The sequence below is a fragment of the Bolinopsis microptera genome, chromosome 6 (genome assembly GCF_026151205.1).
Source record: "Bolinopsis microptera isolate Bmic1 chromosome 6, MBARI_Bmic_1.0, whole genome shotgun sequence".
Classification (NCBI taxonomy): Eukaryota; Metazoa; Ctenophora; class Tentaculata; order Lobata; family Bolinopsidae; genus Bolinopsis; species Bolinopsis microptera.
The window spans coordinates 17,518,699-17,545,176 of NC_087077.1; the positions used below are offsets into that span (position 1 = coordinate 17,518,699).

The window sequence follows — 26,478 nt, forward strand, 5'->3', positions numbered from 1 at the left end:
TACAAATCTATTACATTTATTGAGTTCAGGGAAAGTATGTCGTAATTCCCTCAAAAGGGTGTCGTAAGTTTACACGTTGCTTTAACAGCTGATTGTTTTGACTTTTGCTTGCTGTTTGTGTTAACTTTTGCTGAGTATGGGTGACAACAACAAGAGTAACAAGAGAGCCTCATCTATCACCAATAACTCTCGGATTCCTTCCCCTGCGGACAAAAAGGCAAAGTCCCGAATCAAGAACAACACTCCAGGACCAGAGGCGAAGGGAAAGGATGTATCTTGTGAAACTATTGTTGTAGACAGTGATGTAACACCCCCAAAGTTTGACAGTTCACACAGGGACAAGACGAAATGTCCATGTAGTAAGTCAATATCGTCATGGAAGATTGACTGTGTAAAGTGCAAGCAATATTGGCACATAGACTGTCTAACTATGAATGGACTCAACCAGAAAAATGTCAACAGCATGACCAATTGGCACTGCCCTTTTTGTTTGGTTTCACCAATCCCCACATTCGAAACTGCTGAAGATGTGTGTTATGTGTGTAGGAACACTCTGACACTTCAAAAATCTAACAGTCAGTGTGAGACAGCTATTGCCACAGAGAAGCTTAATACCATCACAGCTTTTGGTGAAAAGCTTGCAAAGGTTGACTTTGACAGTCTAAACGACAGCATTGCTGCCATCCAGAACCTTGACCTCCATATCAAGCACCTACTGGTAAGTGACAAGGGCACTGCTCCAGCATGGGTTGAAGTGATGGAAGGAGATCTAAAGCAGCTGAAAACTTCAGTTGACTCTTCACTCGGAAAGGTTTCTGAGTCTGATAGTGGCCTAACAGAACAGATTAAAGTGTTGAACAAGCAACTGCAGGACTTTTCTACTCCTCAAGTAAGTGCTCAATCTTCCTCCAAGACCAACGATCTCATGGAAAAAATAGAGAAGAATCTCCAGGAGCTAAATTCCAAGCAGTCTCTGGAGACGAATCAGGAGCTAACAGCCATTAGACAGTCTTTGAACACTCTTGAGCGAAATTCTTTGGCTTCTTCTGACCATTTAAACGTCCAAATTACCAGTTCTTCACTTGCCCCTGGCCCAGACCTAATAGCTAATGAGCATCTCCAATCAAAAGAAGAACCAGTTGTAGGCGCTATAGAAGAGTTTATTACCACAGAAGAGCAGGAAACTCTCCTCCTTGCCTGCCAATCACTTGACGAGGATTTTGTTGTGGAGGGAGCTCGTGCTGTGTATTCTTTGGGAGAACCATACAAGTATAATGGCTCCAAGTCATCCAATGGCCAACTAGCTTCAACTAGCTTCTCCAATCTAGTGGACAAAATCAATGGTGCATTCTGTAGTGGTGAAAAACCGAAGATCAATAGCCTGCTGATCAATCGCTTCAAAGAGGATGGCTCCCTACCGAAACACTCGGATGATGAAACTACCATCCACCCTGAATCCGAAATTTTCACTGTTTCTATTGGAGGCCAGTGCAACATCAAATTCTTTGATAAGAAGACGGATCATATGGCTCATGACCATACATGTGTGCCAAGATCCATGTATCGCATGACTCGACGCAGCCAAGAGTTCTACAGCCACTGTATCGAGGATGGGGCAATAACTGGTGGGGTGAGATACAGCCTAACTTTTCGTTCAGTTAGCTTTAGAAACAGGAACTCTACATGTATCATCGGAGACTCGCATACTGGTGGTCTCAAATTCGGGCTGGACCCCAAAAAATCATTTGGGCAGTGGCTCCCCGGAAAACAGTATTTTGCTCCGGTAGTGGGGGATATAAATCCTACAGTTTCATGTGGATACAGGAATGTTCTCTTGATGTGTGGTATAAATGATATCAGGAAACCTGAGATCAAAAATACCGCTGATATAAAGAACAATGTTTTTAAACCATTTGTTCAGAAAGTAGAAATGATCCAAGCGCTTAACCCCAAAGCAAATATATTTGTGTGTCCGCTGCTGCCAACCAAACTCGTTGAGCTAAATCGTAAAGTTGCACATTATAATGAATTAATTTTTAAGGAGCTGCTCCATTCCAACTTTGGTGTGACTTTGGTACCTGGTTTTGACATGTTCTGTGATGAGGCTGGGCTCCTAAGCCAGCAATTCTCTAGGAACATTGGACGAAACCAGAGACCGGACTATTTACACCTCAATTGGAGTGGTACAGCAAAACTGGGGGTTCTTATACGTAATACAATACTTTTAAGGATGAATGGAGGGACTGATAGAAGGAAGAAGAGATCGGATAAAGTTGACAATCGCTTATACTCCCAGACGATGGGTGGTTCCTCTCCTGCTGCTGCTGCGACTCAACATGGGGAAGGTTACGTACCGTACCCATGAATAAATTGACCAAAGAGGTATGCCCTGTCTGTACAAAATTCATTTCCATTGGCCAATTCATTGCTGAATGTTGTAGGTGTGACTGTGCTATGCACCATAAATGCTATACTAAATCCAGTACAAACAAAATATATGAAGATTTTTACTGCCCTAACTGTGTACACTTAGCAAGTACTCGTTACAATCCGTTTATATATGAAGATACTGACTCTGAAAATAATAGTACTGACATTGATGAAACACTTGTAAACATCAACCGATTACTCAATAACTGTAACCCATATAGTGTTAAAGAATTTAATAAAACATTTTGCAACCAAATGAACGAGTACTCATCATTATTATTTCAAAATATCGATGGTAATAAATCTAACTTTGATACTCTGGCAATAGAACTACAGAGATATATGAAATTTTCGATCATTGCTTTAGCAGAAACAAATGAAGGCCCCGAATTAAGTGACCTTTACCAACTGACTGGATACAATAGTTTCTACCAAAACACTTTGCAAGATAAAAGAAAAGGCACTGGAGTCGCTCTTTATGTATGTGATACCCTCAGTGCTACAGTAAATGGCAATTTGTCCCATATATCTGAAAACCTAGAAACTCTATTTGTTACGATAAGCAGCAAGAATACTCCGGTCACTGTTGGTGTAGTGTATCGCCCTCCAAGTGGTGATGTAAATGTTGCATTATTAGAACTCTCAGCAATTCTCGATAATTTGCCGAAATGCAGTTACCTGGCAGGTGATTTCAACATTGATCTACATAATAAGGATAATGCGATTGTAAAACGTTATGAGGAAGTCCTGTTCAGTAGAGGATTTTTTCCCCTAATATCTCTGCCAACTCATGAGAAGCCAGGTTGTAAAGTATCGTGTATTGACAATATTATAACTAACGATGTAGAGAGTATAATAGCCTCAGGCACACTTACTGATCGTATATCCCACCACTCACCAGTCTTTCAAATATTTGAAAAGAGTATGGGATCCACTAAGAGTAACCTAAAATATAAACAATATTACGACTACTGTAAGTCTAATGTTACCTCTTTTGTAAAGGACTTGGAACATGAATTAGAGAATAAAGTAATTGACAACTTCACGGTATTTCATGATGTTTTCAAAAGTAGTATCGATAAAACGTGTAAGTTGGCAACCCCTAAGTCTTCCAAAAGAACTACACAAAATAACCCATGGATCACACCTGGGCTTATAGCCAAAATCAAGCATCAGCACCAACTCTATGACAATTGGGCTAAAGTTAGAAAGAAAAAATGTAAACTCGGTGAAACTGATTATAAAGGTGGAACATGTCAATGCTTGAAATGTTGTGAAAAACGTTCTAGATACAAAACTTATAAGGATTATAGAAGGATGGTTAAAAAAGATCGCAAAGATGTTCAAACTAAGTATTTCATGGGAAAATTTGCAGACACAAACGGTAATAGTAAGAAGACATGGGAACTGATTAATCAAATACGGGGCAAACAGAAACGGCAAATAAAACCACTGTTTACTATAAACAATGAGAAGATAACCAATCGTAGAGTAATAGCCAATGAATTTAATAAGTATTTTGTTTCTCTAGCGTCTAATTTAAACGGGGCATATAATGAAATTGGAGAACTAACTATTAACAATCTTCCTAGTTTTTATGACTACCTGCCTAGAGCAAACACGTCCAGTATTTTCATTAATGACTGTACAGCTGACGAGGTTAGAATGATTATATCTGAACTGAAGAATGGGAAGTCATCCGACATCCCAATACATGTAGTTAAAGAATCGTCTAAAGTGATCTGTCCTATACTATCTTTATTATACAGTGAATGCATGAGGAATGGAGTATTCCCAGATGATTTAAAGACTGGGAGAATCAGTCCGATCTATAAGAAGGATAATGAGGAATTGCTGGAAAACTATAGGCCAGTATCAACTTTAGCTGTTTTTGGTAAGATATTTGAAAAAATTATTTACAACAGACTGTATAGCTTCTTTCAGTCCCAGAAAATGATTTACGAGAACCAGTACGGATTTAGAAAAAATCACTCCACAAGCCATGCCCTCAACTCCTCAGTGAATTACATAGAATCCTGTCTTAGTAAAAAACTGCATGTACTTGGAATATTTATTGATCTATCTAAAGCGTTTGACACGATCTCACATGAAAAACTACTTAATAAACTAGACAACTATGGAATACGTGGAAACGCCAATAGACTCATCGCTAGTTATCTCTCTAATAGATATCAATATGTCTCTGTACTGGGCGAAGAGTCTGACAAGCTGCCTGTTCTCTTTGGAGTTCCTCAAGGCTCTTGTCTCGGACCCTTGCTATTTATAATATATGTTAACGACTTATTTAGAACAACTGATCTGGGCAAGTTCATACTATTTGCAGATGACACAAACATATTCGTAGTAGATGAATGTAGAAAAAAACTGTATGCAAGAGCAAACGAAATTCTCCGTTTGTTACACCAGTACATGAAATGCAATCTATTACATATAAATATAAAGAAATGCTGCTACATTCACTTCAATCCGTCACGTACAGCTACTGATAATGAGGCAGATAACGAATCAGAATATATACTAACTCTAAATAATACGGTAATAAAGCAAGTTAAAGAGACCAAGTTTTTAGGTGTTATTATTGACGAAAAGCTAAAATGGGATGTTCAAATAAGAGCCCTCAACTCGAAACTTAGGTGTGAGATCGGAAGACTCAGTAGAATACGACACGTTATCCCGAAAAAACACCATAAAGAATTGTACCACACGTTATTTGAGTCACACCTAAGATTTGGAATATCGGTATGGGGTGGGTCGAGTAATAATATGCTTCAACCTATCTTCATCACTCAGAAAAAATGTATCAGAATACTATTTGGTGACCTTGAAGCATATCTAGATAAATTTAGAACATGTGCCAGAACACGTTGTATAGATGAACAAATCCTAGGAAGAGAATTCTTTGAAAAAGAGCATACAAAGCCGTTGTTTAACAAGAACGGCCTTCTTACCGTCCACAACCTGTACAAATACACATGTCTATTAGAACTGTTCAAAATTGTCAGATTAGAATCTCCAATCTCACTCCTATCTTTACTCCACAGATCACCATCACAAAGACGTTCAGACCAGTTCATCACCCCAAACCCATCCTCCTCTTTCATTTATCAATCAACAAAAATGTGGAACGACTGTCGAAAAATTGACAGTATGATAAGCTTTACTAAGTCAACGAACTTAGTTAAAGTAACACTGAAAAGTGAGCTACTCAAGATACAGTCCAGGTACGAAGATTTAGAATGGACAGAATTAAACTTCGATAAGAATGAGCTTGTATTTTAAAACAGAGTCCTTTGACTTTATTATTTTGAAATTGAAGAATCGTCTGGCCATAACTCATTTCGTTCGCATTACAGATTCACATTCACTTTCATTTTCACTATCACGCACAGTACAGGGTCATACCTCAATACCAAATTATTATAGGGCACAAGAACAAATTTGTTTACAATTATCAAAATTTGTTGAGCCCAGCAGCTTACTTCCTATCCTCTCTTCCCCCGTCGTCTGGAGCGTGTGATTTTTGTTGATATCCGAGCTCTTGTTTTTATCTTTTGGTTAACTTTCTGTGATTGGACTCGGTATTTTCGTCCCCGCCGAGTGGACGATGCTTGCTCGCCAGTTAAGCTATACTTTAGATGACACTAATTTCTACAAACCACAAAATATTAAATATAAAATGTGTCCAGTATGGCGCAAATGCATCATTTGATAATTTCTCGACGCTGTCGTCGGGGTGAGAGTTATCTGAACCAACTGCATGCCCCTACGATTGCGTCACCACTGGTGAGCAAGCATTTGTTTGTTGTTTAGTTGTGTTGGAAGGGAACATTACTTGATTAATTCATCCATTAGGATTTTAATAACGATGAGCTAAGATATACCGTTCATCTTAGACTATTGGATCAATCTTATTATATGATTAGATTTTATAAACGAACCTGGCATACAAAAGATTGTAATGCGGAGGTTGGCTGGCTCTTCTATAATAAATACGACACTCCAACTTACAGAATGCTTGCTAGAGATAAAACAAAATATTATCAGACTATACATGCAGCATGAGTAACTGGTGGATAAGCCTTCGGTAAAAACGGATCCGGAAAAGTCAATGCGGCACTCGGGTCCTTGGTATTGTCGTCGGTATATTGTCCATTATTTACGTTCTGCTTTCATAGTTCAAACAATAGTGAGCTCTAAATATACAGCTTTAAACCGATTAAGTATGAATGAATGAAATACATGACAATCCGCACTCCTATAATTCAAAAGCATGAGTAACTCGTAGTGATGTACGATTTCTAGAAAGTTTAAATTAAATTTGGCGCTCACAGGTCCTCGTGATCATGTGATCGCCGCATAATGTTCTGTAAATGCGCAGGGCACCTTCAAGCTTAAATTATTCACCATACTGAGGCAGTCACCCAACGCGCGGCTTTATTTTTATGATATGATATGTTTTGATTGTTATTAATAAATACCAAAATTTAAATTTGTTTTACTAAATTTGTTTTACTAAAAATAAATTTAAACTATCCGTGGTTTTTTTAAAATAAATTATAATCCTACCTAAATCCAAAGCCAGCTTTGTAAAATTTATTATTAGATCATAATATATCGTCAATTCTCAATAATTTTTCCACGTTGCCCAGCAAACCTTACTGGCTAGCGATATTACTACAGAGTGATCGCCTTTTCACAGCATGTTGAACTCCGCGCGCGCTCGCTAGTTCATTGCATTTGCACGCTTCAAATATTCCAAGAATGCAATTGTACCGCGTACCACGTGATACGATTCAGCCAATCAGAGAACAACAATCTGCAAAGTTAAAGCTACGCAGTTTTATAAGCGATAAGGCCTAAAATATGACTTTTCGCGATAATTCAAAATCTACGTTGTTTTCAATTTTCCCCCTGGGGGGAAACGTTATTTTTGCGAAACGAACATTTTGCAAAAAACCGGAAGACGCTATCTCTTTTACTTTCAAAGTTAGGCTCCAGCCAGTAAGGTTTCCTGGGCCCAGTTGACGGCGCAGCAGGGTATTTTGGTCATTGGTTCAAGACTTTAAAGAATCGCAAAATTAGCCGTATTATGCCTCCAAACTTACGACTTAGATGGACTGAGATTAGCCCTTAAAATACAGCCTATACATTTCACCTTATGATTGGGTCGTTATTCTAAACAAAATTTGTCAAGAAGTGTGGCTCAACGGTCACTTAATGTCACTTAAAGCTCAATTATAGCGACCAAGGTCTGCGACCGGCTGCAACAGGTACATATGATCTGTTCACGAGATATCCTTGTGTTTGGCTTGTACTAACTCTAATTGGGTATTTCGTCACAAGTCATGCGAATCGATACTTATACATAAAACCAACACAACTCGCAGTTTAAAGACTTTCGGTTTCATTTTAAAAAGCATCCACTTTGACAAAGCATAACTCGCCATCAACTCCCCCCTTTGCAGCCTCTCGGCTATCTCATACTTCGTAGCACTTGCCACCCAGCAAACCTTACTGGCTAGCGATATCACTACAGGGTGATCGCCTTTTCACAGCATGTTGAACTCCGCGCGCGCTCGCTAGTTCATTGCATTTGCACGCTTCAAATATTCCAAGAATGCAATTGTACCGCGTACCACGTGATACGATTCAGCCAATCAGAGAACAACAATCTGCAAAGTTAAAGCTACGCAGTTTTATAAGGCCTAAAATATGACTTTTCGTGATAATTCAAAATCTACGTTGTTTTCAATTTCCCCCTGGGGGAAACGTTATTTTTGCGAAACGAACATTTTGCAAAAAACCGGAAGACGCTATTTCTTTTACTTTCAAAGTTAGGCTCCAGCCAGTAAGGTTTCCTGGGTGTATTTTACGACGCGCAAAATTTTGGTTGAAAATACATTGCTACAAGTTGTGTACTTCTCATTCTCGTGCACGCGAAGCCGGCCGGCGCGCGATCAAAAGGGGTTACAGCGTCATGTGTCAAAAAATGTATCGCTATTAAGTCTAATGACAGAAAATGATACTTACATATAAAAATCGAACACCAATATTAACGGGTGATACTCGTAAAATATCTGTTCCATATATTGGACCGTCGACGAGTCCAACTCGGCGCGCGTCCTGGTAGGTTGTAAACCTACAAACACCAATATTGACCAAAATAAATTATCGATAAAGTATTATAAGTTCATGAAGGGGCACTTTAAACAAAAAAGTTTTTAGAAGAGCTTTATTCTTTAAATGATTTCAATTATTGCGCCGATGAAATGGTATTAGGTAGACGATTGTAGATCTTTGGAACCACGACAGAGAAGCTACGCTCACCAAACTTAGAGTTCTTATAGTTAAAAGATGGTACAATTAGTTTTAATGTGTGACCATACAGCTCAAAGCCATTTTTTCTTTCTAAAAAATTTCTTTCTTAAATGGTTTTTATAAAATTTATTCTGATTTTTATTGAATTTTTACATAGGGTTATTGTTATATTATGTATATATTGTTCAAAACTAGTGTGACGATACTTATGTGTGACCATACAATATGTGCCTAATAAGATATAGTTACAAAGTATAGGTTAGGGTTAGGGTTAGGGTTTTACCCCTATGTCTGAGCGTGCTGAGTTATCTAGGTGGAAGATGCTAGGACACATACTGAGGAGCGATGAAAGATCACCAGCTCAAGCTGCGCTGTGCTTTGCTGTCGAGATGTGTAGTGAAGTTGGTAGACTCGGGGCTCACAGACGTAACCTCCTACACCACCTGAAGGTTGACCTCTGGAAGCGTTTCATCTTGCTGGAGTCGTATGATGATATTCTTCATTTGAGAGAACTTGCTAGTAACCGTGGTTATTGGAGTAAATTGTTCGACTTTATACTTGAGTACAAGTCAATTTGACTTTTGGGACATATAATCTTACAAAGGATCACGTTTAGGTTCTAAATTATTTTAGGATTGTTGACATTTGTAAGATTGACATGTTTGATAATAATAATAATACAAAGTATAGTCACTCAACGTTTTTACCATAAACTTTGAAAATTTTCTTGGCCTGGTAATAATAATAATAACGGGATAGGATCAATACAAATTTTACCCAAGAAACAATAGTATAATAATAAATCTACACAGTCACATAATTGATACACTTATGGGCCCTTATTGAGGGCAGAATATGTACCTTGGTATGCAATATTCATACTATTTATAAATTGTACTTTATTTGGCTTTTCAATATCATCTGCATGTTTTAAGTATTGTTTTATTATCGAATACAGCCAAATATAATATCAAGAATTGTATGCTCAGAATCATTTAATGCTTGCTCCTCTTATCACATAGAATAAGAAAGGTGAGAAAGTTCAGAAGTCAGACTTGAGTAAAAGAAAGATTTTAATGGGAGAAATCGAGAAATTTTAGTGAAGTAGAACGATTCTTTGGAAGTAAGTGATTCCATGAACTGGTACCCACAATACAAATATTATATAAGTAATCTAAATAGGCTGCTTACTGTTTAGATTAAGTCCTACATCTCCTTATGACATCACTCCCCCTTCAGCCTCTACTACTCCTTTACTACTCCATCTACTGCCTCATCTTCTGGACATCATTATCTTCTAGTTTAGTTGAGAATTCTCAACACCCACTTCCAAGTCGAGTACTCTCGACCCACTTAGTCCACATACCTTGCAAACTTACAGCAGGGTATTTGTAATGGTCTAAGTCCGTAATACACGCCAAAGATGGTTCCTCTATAATACTCAACCGTAGCAGAAGAGAATTAGGTGATTGTATTTTGTTCTAATGTTGATATTAATATAAGTATGTTCTAGTTGTCACTCCTTTTGTTTTAACGTTTTTATGGTACTCTCCTTAAATTATTTCAATGCAGTCACTCAGATGATTTTAAATCAGGACACTTAAATAAAGACACATACTCTGCCCACAATAAGGGGCCATAATTTTTAAATTATGTAACAGTATAGAATTATTATTATTATTAGATTAAGTCCACTGCGTGCAGTGATAAGTGAGCAACAAAGTTGAATGTTACTGCATGACTGGTTCTATATGAGAATAAGATTTAGAGGGTAAATAAAATGTACACAACAAGGAGAATTGTCCAGAGCTGTGGGGTAACAAACCTATGTGCTGCCCCTGCTAAATATTTTTGCTGCCACAAATAATTTTGCTTATGTACTAAAAAAGGTCAGGCTTACATATTAGCTTATCATGTACTTCAAACATCTATTGATTAAAATACAAAACAAACACATTATTTTTAGGTCACATGGCGAGATTACTTTCTCCTCTTAGACTGACTGGTATTGTTACCCAAGGCTTTGGTCGTGGTGGCAAAGAGTTGGGTTGTCCTACTGCCAACATGGACCAAAAAGCTGTGGATACAGCAAAAAATCTTTCTACTGGTGGGTGTTGCTACCTTTGAGTTCTTTTGTTCTTTTTATGTATGTTCTTTTAATAATACCTTCCATTTTACATTTTGTGTATGTTTGATGTCATATTGGCAGATTCATCTGTGTTTATGTTTGGTCCTCCCTTCCTCACGGTCTGAAGTGTTTTTTTAAATGTATTAAGTTTGTACATTTGACATTACTGATTGTACAGAAATTAAACAAATTAGGCGTGATTATAGATAATATGATTTATATAATAATATCGTTTCTGTTATGATTTATATGATTAGGACACGTTTTTTTTTAAGTGTGGTGAAAATGACTTTGAGTGCCATGACACTTTTGACAATGAAAGTAAAATGACTATTAACTAGAAAGTGTTGCACAGAAATGCCTTCAATCTTAACTGCCCCTGTAAGGAAAATCCATTAGTTAGTTAATATGTCATAATATAGTACCAAGGTAGTGCCAGTTTTCAGCATTTTGGACTATAATGTTTAAAACGCCCGTAAAAAACTGAATTTTGCGACTTTTCTGTTCAAAATTCAGATTATGTCTCAGAATTATTCAAAGAATATTTGGATTGGGGTAGGAATACTTGAACTGTGCTCAAAATAAGCATAAAGTCATTTGTTTGGTAAAATTTCTAGTTTGGTTGAAGGGGTTGTACAAGGCCCATACTTTCGATCAGCTTGTGAATGAACTGTAACAACTTTCAAGAAACGTTGGTCTGTAATAATGTAACCTAGGAAAAACCTATTGTGTGCCTGTATTCAGTAAAAAATCACTCACAAAATTACAATTGAGTTTTTTTACATTGCAGTAGCTAGACAGCAACAAATTAGAACGTTTTTCAATCATACTGTCGAGATTAAGTCTGCTCAACAGCATTCTGTTCGAAAATCAATTTAAGAGTGTGTCAGTTTTCAGTAAAAAGTCATTTTAAGGTCAAATTCATCACGATTAAAAATTCGAAAGAAATGACTCTTTGCTGAATATTGGCACTATACAATTGATGTCTGACAGCATAAGCAGGTTCATCAAGATGATTCTTTACAAAATCTAACGATGGCTGATGGCTCGCACATAGACATGTAAGAATAAGTTTAAAGACACAACCAAACATTATCTTATCCAGAAAATAGCACAGTCACGCCTTGATCTTTTTAATATTTTGACAAGAACCATCAATAGAGCAGTCGTATTCAGATATAAAAATGACTTTTTGCTGGATTCTGTCACTTACTGGAATTGCTAATAATGACTAAAATGCTGAAAACAGTTACTCGCTCCAATCTACTAGTGTTATGTGAACAATATTTGAGCAAAATATGGCGAAATCAATGGAATTAGTCAATTGGAGGTTAAAATGGTTTGCTGATTTTTGGCACTCAGTTTAATTGCTCATAAGTCATATTCTGCTTGAGCCTGGCACTTCGTTTTTTCAAATCACAACTGCTGAATATTTTCACTTCATCTTATGTACAAATGTATGGTTGCACTTTAAAAAGCATTGCGACTTTTTCCTCATTTTGTGCACTCTACTTTGAAAAAGGTGAAATCAGCAACTCACCACACTTAAAAAAAAACGTGTCCATTACTATGAATTAGTTTTTTATAACATACTGTCCATTTTGCTTGACTGTTTTGATGGTTTTAAATTTCCTTCCGATTATTCATAAAGCACATGTCTCCGTCTACTGCTCTCTGGGTCGTTCTTGGGTAATTAGATAAAATAAGATATCTCCAATTCATTTAATAGAACACAGAGCAAGGAAAAAAGAAAATCGCGATTATTTAGGCCAAAAATCGCGCCAAACTGGGCAAAATCGAAGCGAAAATCTCGAAAATTGCGTCGAAAGATTATGCATTTGCAGAGCAAAGTTACTGTAGATGTCATATATTCGTTAACTAGCTTGTTAGTCTAGTTAGATTAGCTATAAATACTGAGCAGAGCTTGCTTTTAGATCAGCCCTTCCAGACGATCTCGAAAGTTCCTCCCAGCTCGCCAGACCTTGCCAGAACAGAGCTCGATGTTCCACTTCGAATCAGTACTCATAAACATAATATTATTAGTTAACTTGTGTTAATACTTTACCATACAACAAGTAATCAAACAAATAAACCCTGTTTACAATGAGATAACATCACGTAATCTAATCACATGTTTTGATAACAAAGCTAGGGACTAAGCGGTATGGAGCACACTGCTTTTCATGTGTTTTATAGACTGACCATGAGTTCTAAAGTTTATAGTTCTAAAGATTATCTTTTGTGGGGACCAAGGGCTCATCGTCCGAGTATAAAGCAGACACTCCTGATCACTATGTTCGTAGAAATATTCCCTTCACCCTCATTCTAGCTGTTGCCGGCATAGATTGTCTTAACAATTGATCAATGTTCTCATGGTTCCAAATATCATGATTCAACTAACCTTATGCCTAACCAACCTTTTCCAACACATTACACATTAATTTATTTCCTTATCTTTGCCTTTGTTCATCTTCTCGCACAATTCCTTAAGTGGGGTGAGTCATCGTCATGTGAATGTTTGCAGTTTTCAATACATTGATTGGGGTGTTTAGTGATAAAGTTTATGTCTAGTGTCAAGTTTTAGGGACGTTTTTGGCTAACAATGTTACGTCAGCAGACGAGTGGGTTAAGAAATGCTTGTGAACGTGGATTCCTGGAAACCAATTGTTTTCCACGGTTTATGCTACCCTGATCATTATGAGCCTAACATATTTTTTCGGTTTACTTTACTGGCGTCCGTACCTTTTAGTAGTACATACCTCTCGATGTACGATTTTTGACTCAAGGCTTCCCCCTTGTAATGCGATCTTGGAATGCAGGCGGGAACTTATTATCGACATTTTTTCAAAGATTTTCTGGAAACTACGTTTGTTCATATTTCATGCTACCCTGATCATTATGAGCTTCTGAAGTCCATACATAAATTCGGAAGGATGTGGATGTGATTGGTTCCATATACTAATATAAAGAACGTGAACATGAAGATTTAAAGGAGAATGCGCAAATTTGGTCCTCAGATTTAAAGTAAAATGCGCAATTTGTCGCGGAGAACTAAAATAATCACGATTTGTCGCGAGGATCTGAGAAAATTGTGATTTTTCGCTGCAAACGTCAAAAATCGCGATTTGTCGCGGAGAATGGGAAAGATCGCGATTCGCATGTGCCATGATTTCCTTTCGTCCTTGGCACTGAGTTGTTAAATAGCATTTTATTTTTCAGTAAACTGTATCCATTAGTTTATGATTATTTGGTAAAACAGGCAGCTTACCAAATACAGGCAGCTTACCAAACACAGGAGCTTATGTTTTTTATTGTATTACTTGTATAACTTTAGACGGCCCCAACTTTAATGTGGCTCTTGCTATGTGTTGGTTCAGCCGAATTAATTATTATGTAAGGATATAATTAAAAATTGGTTTAACTTTAAAAAATTTGTTTAACTATTTCAGTCCCTAACGTCTACCATGGACGGAAATCTGGAGTAGAATACACGCTTATTGAACATAATCCACAGAAAAGGGGTGTGGTTTACATACCTGGGTTCACTACTGGGCAAGATTCAGATGAAAGCATCATTTTGAAAAAGTACTTCCAGAATCTTGAAGACAGTAACTTTCTTTGTTATGACCCTCGTGGGATGGGAATGTCTGACTTAAAATTTTCGGATTGTAACTTCTCAACATGGATAGAAGACGCATGTAGGATGATTGATATGATGAATGAAATAACCAACACACCACCACTGGTGTTGAGTAAATCTTTGGGTGGTCACATGGCCACATGTATTGCTCAGAGGCAATCGTGTAAAATTCATTCCATGGTGTTGATTTGTCCTGGCATTAACTATGGACCTGTTTTTCACGAGTTTGTCAAATCTTTCATCTCCAAGAAAAAGCTGAGACAGCTAGAAAATGGAGAAGTTATTACAATAGATCTTGGGGGCCATGAAGGGTGGAAACCATTTCCTTATAGTCTGCAACTTTATGAAGATAGTGTTGCCAACAGTATTGATACATCGATGGGCCCAATTGAAGGGAAGTTTCCCGTCAGAGTTATTCAAGGGATTGATGATAAAACAGTTCCGTTTAGTTATTCTCTATCTCTTGAAATCGATCAAATGTACAAAAGTGATGACTTGCAACTCACTTATATCAAAAATTGTGACCATCAAGTCATAGACAATAAAGATGGGTTTGATATCATCAAGGACACAATAGAAACACTTCTTGAAAGTTAATAGTTTTTGTCAGCTATAATATGTTCAATGTTCATTAATTGAGGGAAAATGTTTTAATCAAATCCTTTTACAGTAATAATATGTGCTTTTTGCATATAAATTGTGTTTAATAGTTCAAGATAATAATATCGTGGTATCCATCCCACGATATTACTATCTTGAATTATTTGTCGTCCTCTCTGGTCTTGATATTTTTTTGTTCAACATACTTCACCTTATCTAATCTTATGTATTTTTGAGGTTAGTGTTTACAGTAGATCTAGTACATCAAATTGAAGTAAATTTAACTTATCTGCCTTCAGCATTGTTTTGATATTGATTTCTTCAGTGTTATGAATCGAAAATTTGTGTAATTATTTGGTAATCATATTCATGATATTGTAAGTATACATTACAGCACGGCTCCGGTGTGTCTATACACGTGGTATCCGAGTGACGTAGTCACGAGGTACTGTACGTGGTATGACCCGTGATAGTTCTTAGCCATTTAGAGGACTGATACACCCTGGTGTATCAGTATTTTTTTTTGAAAACTTCCTTGCACTTTTTACTTCCTTCCACGCTTCAACCTGGACCTCGCCTGTCATTGATACTTATGAAAATACAGTACGTTTATAACGGAGGTCACATGAAGAACACCAAGCATCCATTGATATGTTAAGAAATCGCCACGTGATACCAAGATGTCCTGCACGCTACCTGTCAGATGGAAGGCCTCTCATTGGACAATGAAAACTTTTGAAGGTGTGAAAAATCAGTTTTTCGGTATTTTCGACCTCTTAATTAACTCCAAATTTCAAATTTTTGGTCGCAAACGGTAAGTATCACCGTGATCTTGAGCCGTGCTGTAAGTAAATTATAAAACTGCTGACAAAACTCGTGCCTTCGGCACTCGTTAGGTCAGCAGTTCTATAACTAACCGTATACTATTACCATTTTTTCTTCACCCGTCAATCTGATGGTATCACTTTTTAAACCTTATTTTTTGTTTTAAACTTTTGGCTCCGATGAGGAGAGAAAGTTTTTGAGGAGAATTGCTCAGACATGGGCACTGTGTAAATTATTTAGGTATATCTTATACATTATGCATTATACAATATCTTTCCGTTACAAGTTCTATCCATATTCTTATTCCTTGGCACTTGCGTTCTGTGAAAATGGATAACATTGCAAAACAAATAACTATTCAGCTTTTATCCAAAGTATGACGAACATAATTTTCTTTAAATCTGTGGAACAAGGGAATTCAAATAATATCTTGTTTCTCATTATATTTGACATCAGGGGTGTACTACGGGTTTGCCTCTGTGTCGGGAGGACCTGTCTTCAAAGCAGTGACAAGTGTTGGATGGAACCCTCACTATGGTAACGAGGAGAAATCTATAGAAGTTCGCATACTGCATGAGTTTGATAAGGATTTCTATGGAGAGGAGTTGAGATTTCTGTTTCTAGGTTAGTTCGATATTACACTTTTACATTCGTTGCTAAATTGTAGCTCTCTTATCAGCAGTTTTGTGTGCGCGCTGAATTATCTCTCTGGCTTTGTAGATTTGTATACATTGTTTGTACATTTTCTGTACAACGTGTACGATGCCTTTGCCGCTACAGAATGAACACTTGGATATGCTAGATGATGCTATGGCTATGAATGGCCAGTTCCTTACGGAGTATGTGAATCAGATACACATGGCAACTAACAGTATTTTCAAGGAGATTAGAAGTAAAATCGGTGCCGAACACAACGATGATGTGCAATTTGACAAACTGAACCAGAGAAGTGTGCCTAGAGAGAGGTTATCAGAATGGCTAGAGACAGTGTGCTGTTTGCTGAACGATTATTGTGGTCCATTGTTACAATCTGCCACAGAAACAGCTACCGACAACAGGGTGTTCAGGAAAGAAAAAATAGAAGATGCGAATAAGATCATAGAACTGCAAGAGAAGTTACTCTCTAAACAAGAAGAAGATATGACAAAAATCAGTGATCTGCAGGAGAAGTTAGCTTTGAAGAAGGATGACGAGATTGGAACTGTGAAAAGTGCAGCTCAGAAAGAGATTAACACCTTTTCGTCTCTGTTGAAAAACACGTGCAAAAACGCCTTTGCACCGAAGAAAATCCAAGCTGCAGTGAAAAGGGTTGCCCTAGAAGAAGATCGAAGTAAAAGTCTGATTATCTTTGGGATTCCAGAGACTGAGGAGAACCTGGATGCTAAGGTATCTGGTATTTTGTTGGACCATCTCAACGAAAAACCAAAAATTTTGAGATGTAATAGAGTTGGAAAGGACACAAGTGAACGAGTCAGACCAGTTAAATTCACTTTGTCAAGCTCAGATCAAGCTCGTACCATCTTGAGCAAGACTAAGTTATTAAGACATGTAGACGGGTTTACTTCTGTTTACATAACTCCTGATAGATCAGCTGCAGACAGAATAGCCTACAAGAAAGTTGTCATCCAGCTACTCAATAAAAGGACAGCAGAGCCGGACAAAGTTCACGTAATCAGGAACTTTAGAGTCATTAGCTCGAAGAAGGAGCCTTGAGAGTTTTATATTTTCTATAAGTACAATATTATATGTTTTAATTCATTGATTAATTAATTGTTGCTAGGGCCCAATGTTATTGCGGGTGTGGTATTTACTGCACACTACCGTGTTTTGGTTACCCCTCTCTCAATACATAATTTGGGTTTCGATATTCTGGGATAGTGAAAATTAGGGCTATATCGGTTTTTTCCTTTTATAACTGGGTTTATTTAGAAGCATTCAATTCTGTATAATTATGTATTGTTTGAAATGTTTAAGATAATTTCACATTTTTGGGCTAAGATCGATTGATCATGATAAATAACTTAATAGATATAACTTATTTTAGATAAATTATTCAAATTTAGTGTTTTCTATCAGATAATAATTCGATGAAATTGTAATAACGACTATTGTCATCAAGTATAATCCTTTATGTTCAGGTTTTATAAGGGACGAGTGCAAGTTTGAATCACTAGAAGCATTAAAAGAACGAATTAACCAGGACATCAAAGAGGGTAGCGACAAACTCGATGAACTTTCGGACTTTAAAACTGACGAATTATTTAGATAGAGTTATTCTTTGTTTTGTTTGGTGCAGTGTTTTTTTGCCATGAGAAAATCAGTAAGTATAATTTATGGTTATATCAATATCATGTAAACTATTTTTATACAATATAATTTTTATACATTTTTTTGGTTATTGGGTAGGATATGATTTTTATGAACTGCCTCAAATGTACCACCTACTAACTACTAAGTCGATAGTTTATTGAGGCATGTTATTGATGAACCTGTTTTGAAAAAGGTTCTAAATTTTATCAGAAGAGCAAGGAGATACATATTACATATTGATCTAGTTAAAGTTATATAGAGTACTCATTTTTAAATTATTCGACCCTCAAGCTCATGCTACACAATTTTATTATCATTTGATTATGTTGACTTTAAATAATTAGTCATATTTTTATATAGTTAAACATTATATCTAACGTAACTTAATTTTGCCCTAATAGGGATTTTTATTAAATATAAAGAAGTGGTCGAACTTAATATCGTCCTTTATTAGCTCTATAATTTTTGTTTAAAGTTTAAAGTAGAATAATAATATTAATTTAATACAACTGTGTAACAATCATTTTAAGTATGTTGTGCTACTAAAGTACTAATGATCAACGTGACCGATTGTAAAAGTATTTGATATGCTGTGTTACGATAATTATAATTCTATCGTGATCCAAATTTCATATTTCATTTCGCAACTGTGCTGACTTGGCCAACCTACCAGCATGCCAATTATTTTCTCAAGTAATAATTAATAGTCGGATCCCAACCGTTCTAAAAGGCTATCTCGTTAGCTTTTCGTGTTAAAAGCGATTTCTCAACGGTTATCACCTCTCTAGATGATTCTTAAAACATTTGGACTTCATTGCATTTTTGAAATAAATGCAATGAGGGCGTTTTCGGCCACACCCCTTTTCAGGGTCTCGCGGTCAATCGAATTTTTGTATTTCAGCCCAGGAAGGTTTTAAAGACTATTCCGATACACCAAAATGTGCCTAATAGCCACATTTATATACAACTTATGAAGCAAAATATACCTTAAAATTCTTCGTTTCGGAAATATGGCCGAAAAACGGTTTTTTGGCTTGAAGCAGTTCATATTTTCCGTGATTTTTGGCATTTTCGCCTAGGAAGGTCGCAGAGACTATTCTGATACACTAAAATGTACATAATGGCCACATTTATATACAACTTATGAAGCAACATATACCCTAAAAGGCTTACTTTCGGAAATGTGGCTGAAAAACGAATTTTTGCCGAGCGAACAAGACAGTATTCACAAATGGGCTATTGGACTGTTAACTAAAAAGGTCTTAAAGAAGATTCATGAGGAACATAGCATTTGTCACAAGATGTAAGATGACTCACTTTGTGTCCAGAAACACCTACAAAAATTGGAGAATGATCTACTTTATTGGGCATCTCTCTTAATGCTTTAATGGGCCAGGACAGCAGCATATTTGTGTCTTACGAAAGGGCAATTTTTCAAAATTACGGTTTCTTAAGGTCAAAGGATCGGCTGCTAACAGCAAATTGTTCGCAATTGCCGACTCATGTACATCATATACTCAAAAACGCTCACTTTAGGAGTCATTAGTAAATAACTACTACATGATTTGTGACAACCCCAACAATTTTTCCTTGGCACCAATTTAAATAAAATGTGTTTTTTTATTTTATTTGAAAATTCAATTAATCATTATATATATAAATCAAGCGTTACATTTCAGCCATGCAAAATTACAATGACATATTTTGATATACAAATTGATGAATGGTACTGCAATATAAGTTGCTTAATGTTTGGCCGGATGACAACTAGCGAGAAAAATAAACTTGATTAAAAATAATAATTAATTCGGCTGAACCAACACATAGCTAGAGCCACATTAACGTTGTTGACCAAAATTCAATTTCAAACTTTTTATTTATATTCATGCCATGAAACCATGATATATGTACCAAGAATACCGCACCTACAATAAATCGGCACTGGATCCGGGCCAGATTGTTGCTTGACAGCTGACCAGTACCCCACTTTAAGTGCCTCGACCAATATTGATCTGTAATCCCTGGATTGAGATCTGTTGGCCGCAGTTTAATTTAGTTGATTTCCTATAATACCGCAGTGGTTTGGTTCTCACTTCAGAATGACCCCATATTCTTTTTTTTGTCGCATAGATTTTCCCATTGTATGATAATGCGTGTCATTCCCTCGTTTTTTAATCAAGTGGTGACTGGCTAGTTCTTCTGTTATTACAGCTGCCTCGAGATCTTATCTGGGGCATGGGCACTAACTAAGAACATTAGAACTGTAATTCTAGAACCTCATATTAAGGTTACTTGGCAGAATAGCATTAGCAGGGTTCGAGATTTGACTGAGGGCATTCAGGTAACATACCAGGTTCATATCACCAGTTGAGGTGGATCTTAATTTCGGCATGCAATGCCTTATAAGTTATAAGCTTATAGTAGGATCACGGGGTTTATATAATAGAAGGTCTCGAGATGCTGATTTAGCTATTTAGGTTTCACATGTGAAATTTTTCCAGCTTTGGGTAAAGTGCTAAAGTGGATTTTAGAGCGGGGAGGGGGTCTAAATGACCAAAATCTGAACGATCTCTTACTTACGGGGCACTAGTACTACGGGACAAGGGACGGATATCGGGCCTAGTAGCTGTTTTCTAATGAGAGGCTGGGGTATGGACCTAGATGGTCAACGTGAGGATAGCATGAGGATTTAGGATGCTCTGCCTGCCTTTCGTGGGGTCTTGTAACCCCGAAAGCAGCTATATTTTATCTAAATTAACCTTGGTTAAATCCCGTGCTGTTTCGAATATACCATTAGATTTATAGGTCCAATATCAAGCAAAAAAGTCTGATCTCCGGTACTGATGTTACACTTACATGATCTCCGACGCAATGATCTCAAAAGTCCGATCTTAAAGTTGGATCTCAGAGCCAAAAAGAGGAACCTACGCCTTGGTTCCTCTCTTTGAGAGTCAAACAGGAAATTCGGTGTTATCAACTCAAACTCGGATTCGTAGCACAATTGAAAAACCAAAGAATAAAAATCTGAATGAATTTCCCGAAATCCTAAAATTAATATCAGGTTGTATTCGATTCAGTGGCCCAAACTCCAGTTTGGGCTTACGAGACTTAAGTTCAAGTCGAGGAACACTTTGATTAAGCATGATCCTTGTCTAGTTGGAGTTTTCGCACATCATGCATCTACTAATCACTCCTAAAATGAGAGTTTTAGAGTCGAATCTCGAACCCTGCCATTCAGTCAAGTAATCTTAATCTGAAGTTCTAGAATTACAGTTCTAGTGTTCTAGTACTATTGCATTAGTGCCCTAGATAAGATCTCGAGGCAGCTGTAATAACAAAAGAGCTAGCTAGTAACCACTTGATTAAAAAACGAGGGAATGACACACATTATCATACGATGGGAAAATCTATGCGAACCAAACCACTGCGGTATTACTATTTAAATGGTAAATGAGCTAAATTAAACTGCAGCCAACAGATCTCAATCCAGGGATTACAGACCAATATTGGTCGAGGCAGTGAAGTCAATTATAATTATAAAGTGGGGTACTGGTCAGCGGTCAAGCAACAATATGGTTTTATGGAATGAATAAATTAAAAGTTGAATTTTGGTCATTACATTTTGGCTAAATTGGTGCCAATGAAAAATTTTTGGAGTTTTCACAAATCATGCAGTATAGTTAAACTTTTTTACTAATCACTCCTAAAGTGAACGTTTTTGAGTATATGATGTGCATGAGTCGGCAATTGCAAACAATTTGCTGTTAGCAACTGACCCTTTGACCTTTACTTTGACCTCTACTAAAGAAACCGTAATTTTGAAAAATTGCCCTTTCGTAAGACACAAATATGCTGCTGTCCTGGCCCATTAAGAGAGATGCCCAATAAAGTAGATTATTCTACAATTTTTGTGAGTGTTTCTGGACACAAAGTGAGTCATCTTACATCTTGTGACAAATGCTATGTTCCTCATGAATCTTCTTTAAGACCTTTTTAGTTAACAGTCCAATAGCCCATTTGTGAATACTGTCTTGTTCGCTCGGCAAAAATTCGTTTTTCAGCCACATTTCCGAAAGAAAGCCTTTTAGGGTATATGTTGCTTCATAAGTTGTATATAAATGTGGCCATTATGTACATTTTAGTATATCAGAATAGTCTCTACGACCTTCCTAGGCGGAAATGCCAAAAATCACGGAAATTATGAACTGCGTCAAGCCAAAAACCGTTTTTTCGGCCATAATTCCGAAACGAAGCATTTTAAGGTATATGTTGCTTCATAAGTTGTATATAAATGTGGCTATTAGGCACATTGTGGTGTATCAGAATAGTCTTTTAGACCTTCCTGAGCTGATATACAAAAATTCGAGTGACCGCAAAACCCTGAAAAAGGGTGTGGCCGAAAACGCCCTCATTGCATTTATTTCAAAAATGCAATGAAGTCCAAATGTTTTAAGAATCATCTAGAGAGGTGATAACCGTTGAGAAATCGCTTTTAACACGAAAAGCTAACGAGATTCCGTTTCGTCCCTGACTATAAGCATTGCAGTTTGATTCGATAAAAAGGCATATTTGTGCCAAGTTGAATGATGTTGAACTTTCAATCAAGTAGTTTTAAGTTTTGTACCAAGATTAGGAGCAACTCTACAATTCCATATTATTATAACTTTATTCACATAATTTGATCATTGTTTCGAACAGGTATGGACAAGGATATTGAAACAGAATATGATGCTATGGAGACTTTATGTGTTCTTCACTGGATGAACTTGTCAGATTTAGAGGTGGAGAAAGCAGAAGCACACTCCCAAATGCTGAATGCTCATTTTAAGTCCGCGCCGTTAGAGAAACTTCCTAATTACCTTAAAAAACGTTTCGAGCTTCATGAAATACTCATGAGTGTAGTGAAGGCTTCTGATGAAGAAATTGTCGAAGAAAACTTTCGAATAGGGGTTTTTGAAGAATTGTCTGAAATATTCGAAGAACTTGAAGGTCCGGAGAGAGCTGATGTAGAAGATTTGAAGCAGTCAGAAAGGTTGTTTGTTAGATATGGCTTATTTAGACGTTTCCAACTTGGTCACAAAATAGACCCTGCTGCCGAGGAAACGATTTTGTCGTTGGCTGATAAAGAGTACAGTAAGTACTTTGAATTGTTGCAGAAGGTCTTGGAATTATGTGATTTGGCTAGAGAAAAATACGCGGTAGTCGTGGAAGAACCGTCAAATAAAGAAGAATTTGCTAAAATCTTCGATATTCTTGGCCAGGGTAGCTTCAAAAAGTTCAATAATGACATCTTCAACAACTTTGTTCGAGTGTTTTGTGGCGGTTTGTATTATTTTCATGGGATACTGGGCAGACCAAAACACTTTCAAGAATCAGGTGTCCTGAATGACGATTTTTTGCAAAAAAATAACGATACATTTATGAGCAGCTGTCAAAGTGTCAACGATAGTGTAGAAATTACAGATACAGAAAATGTTAGTCCCAAAAAACGTGCTGCTAAGACTCCAATAAAGTCAATGAAAAAGAGGACCACACTCAGAGATATGATAAGATCTAGATCTCCACCCAAAGAGTCAGAGATGATGAAACCAGAAGGGATACTGTGGGAGGACAGTGCTAGCGACATGCTCTCAGTGTCTGGATCCAGTACTAAACGTGTAAAGTGGACTGCTCAAGAATCAAAAGATTTAGTAGAAGGGGTCAAGAAGTATGGACGGGGAGAATGGGCCTTGATAAAGGCTGATGGACGGTTGAAACTTGGCCACAAATCAAATGTTCAATTGAAGGATCGATGGAGAAATTTAACCAAGAACGATCCAGCATTAAGAACATTGAGATGAAAGGATTTCAGTGGTAGCAACAGCCCAGCTGTGTCCTTATTTTCATGCGAAGTTCTTCTTCATTAGTAGTTTATTGAGAAAGTAGGTATGTGACATAATACCAAGTAATGTAACCAAGTATTGTAAGCATGTGACAGGAAGCCTTCATTTGTGCGACCTCTTTCACCAACTTGGTTTATATCGTGCACTTTTTAATCTTATATTTATTGTACTAAATTTATGAAAACAGACACAATGCAGGACGAATTAATGCCCAAATATCTGTGATGCAATGTTTGTTTTGAATTGTATTTAACTATTTATCATGAAACAATTAAAATATTCAAAGTTATAACTTTATAAATTTCCATTGAAGTTACAGTAAAATTTTCAGTCAATTTACCCAAAAGAGAAACCTTTTATTTTAACAGCCCTTTGCTATCTCATTTTACGATACGTTCATTTATTCATGATCAAAATCAGGCTCAATAACGTGAAAATTTAGCTCAGCATGAACAATCACAGTTTAATTTTATCATAAATTTTACTCAGCACCGGACGGAGAATTACTTACTCAGATCCAACGTTACTAAGATCCAACGCAAATTATTCCACGAATAGGTTTATCAATGGATTGTTCACTAAGATTCACTAATCATAATTTAAATTAAGGATGTTTAAGAAGGAGGTGGCACAGCGTGCTGCAAGGGTAATGGGGAATGTTATCCGGGAACCTATCTCCAAGAAAGACCATGAACTGATGCAGGGTTATCTGAAGGGACCTCGACAAATGTCACCTCAGGTTTCATTAAAACATATAATTGTTTGTCGTACATATGCCACCTACCAATGCATAATTTTACGAATCGTCTTCTAGTTTCCATAAACATTGCTGTATGACAAATCTGTTAGTTAGAGATTAAACTCATGACAAATGTGCAAGAAATCACTATATTTAAATATTTAAATATTTTGCAAAAGTTCCGAACTATTCTGACAAGTTGTTTTCCCTGTCCAGGAATGCAACTGGAATGTGCCCACAGAGAAGATGACTGATCTTACCAGGGAAATGAGGAATGTAGGGATAGCAGGGGACGGTTACATGAACTTCAAGGATATCATACATGGAATTAGGAAGGCAAAGGGGCTGGGAACTTGGGAAGATCTCAAACCGGCGGTTCGTACTGTTTGATTGATAAGTTTTCATGGCCTATTTCTCTATTTGAAGCGAAAAATTTCAATTAATGAAAATTGTAATTATAATTATAATCGATATTGATCGTACCACTGACATGATTATAGGATCATTTGATATTTTTAAAATCTTCAAAGAATCTCATCGATTATCCGAATTTAGCAGTCTATGTTGATTTATTCGTTCAAAATATTAACTAATGATGTAAGATTATATAAAATCATAATTTTATAACAACTGCCACCCTCAGAAAGATTTAGAAAGACAAGAAGTGGGTCTGGACAAACATAATTCAGTAATTCCGGACTTCTCCTTCAACAAAAAGAGACTGGAGGGGGAGACACCTTTGGATGATTACCATCACTGTCATAACAACCGTCAACTGGGCTGGAAAAATGTAAGTTTAAACAAAAGTGTCTGCTTTTCTATATTAATTACAAAACGTTGTTTCTAATAGTAGCGTTTTTTATCTATGGTGGAACTTTTATGTCTATCTAAAATTAGCGTAAAACTCAATAATATACCTTTTTGTGTATAAAATTCCCAGTAGTAATGAATTGATCTAATAAAAGTTGATTTAAAATACATTCCTTTTCTCTTCAGATAACGAAAAGATGGATTAACGAGTATTCGGATCGAGCAGGAGAGAAACCATTTGTATTAGGATACCAAACCTCCATCGCTGACTTGAAAAAGGACGACAAATTGGCTTATATTAGAGACGTTTCTAGTGTTAATGCCCGTGGGCTTGGGGTAGGACATAAACAAAAGAAAGCTGGCGGCAAAAAGAAATGATCAGCGAAATTCTGTTGACATTGAATTGTTATCAACGTAGATCTCAAAGATTCTCTTCTACAGTGACGGGACTAGAATTCTTGGATTGGGGGAGAACAGTGTTTGTTTAATCCTGTAACTTATTTCTTGGGTGACCCGTGACTCGCTACTCAACTAATGATAGGATGAACTTGCCCCATTTTGGCTGATTTTGGCAATGTTTTTTGGAATTAAGCTATTGTTTTATTTTGTGACGAGATAAATTAATGTACTTTGAAGTTCATAATTTATTTATCACTATTACCGACAAGCTACTAAAACGAGTTATTTTACTAAAGTATTAACAAGAAAGCTGATGATTTTGATGAAAAATGCGAAATCCTTATCTCAACTCTAGATAAAGATACCAAATTTCCAC

General features: G+C 36.7%; 3 protein-coding genes across 4 annotated transcripts in view; all 3 read left to right on the forward strand.

Annotated features, from left to right (window-relative positions):
- The window catches only part of LOC134816254 (IQ domain-containing protein K-like), a 72,934-nt gene extending 56,681 nt beyond the window's left edge, over positions 1-16,253 (forward strand). Inside the window, exons 1-3 of one of the 2 annotated variants that reach the window (XM_063825013.1) lie at positions 9,812-9,892; positions 10,736-10,876; positions 14,347-16,253. In XM_063825013.1, coding sequence (XP_063681083.1) covers positions 10,741-10,876; positions 14,347-15,134 — 924 coding nt within the window. In that variant the 5' untranslated portion in view covers positions 9,812-9,892; positions 10,736-10,740 and the 3' untranslated portion in view covers positions 15,135-16,253. Of the gene's footprint in view, positions 1-9,811; positions 9,893-10,733; positions 10,877-14,346 lie in introns of those variants that run through there. The other variant, XM_063825012.1, reaches the window with a different exon arrangement.
- Positions 1-26,365, forward strand: LOC134816255 (uncharacterized). Its single transcript, XM_063825015.1, has 5 exons — positions 1-22; positions 24,762-24,893; positions 25,110-25,268; positions 25,537-25,683; positions 25,890-26,365. Exons 2-5 carry the CDS (start codon positions 24,765-24,767, stop codon positions 26,079-26,081), a joined length of 627 nt encoding a protein of 208 aa, XP_063681085.1. The 5' UTR covers positions 1-22; positions 24,762-24,764; the 3' UTR covers positions 26,082-26,365.
- The window catches only part of LOC134816253 (probable 2-oxoglutarate dehydrogenase E1 component DHKTD1 homolog, mitochondrial), a 90,984-nt gene that overhangs the window by 20,153 nt on the left and 44,353 nt on the right, over positions 1-26,478 (forward strand). The gene's annotated exons all lie outside the window — the stretch shown is intronic.

Excerpts from the sequence above, each read along its gene's own strand:
- LOC134816255 (XM_063825015.1), top strand. The coding sequence starts at position 24,765 with ATGTTTAAGAAGGAGGTGGCACAGCGTGCTGCAAGGGTAATGGGGAAT. Across the intron at positions 25,269-25,536 it reads GGGAAGATCTCAAACCGGCG|AAAGATTTAGAAAGACAAGA; the intron begins GTTCGTACTGTT and ends TGCCACCCTCAG. Across the intron at positions 25,684-25,889 it reads GTCAACTGGGCTGGAAAAAT|ATAACGAAAAGATGGATTAA; the intron begins GTAAGTTTAAAC and ends TTTTCTCTTCAG.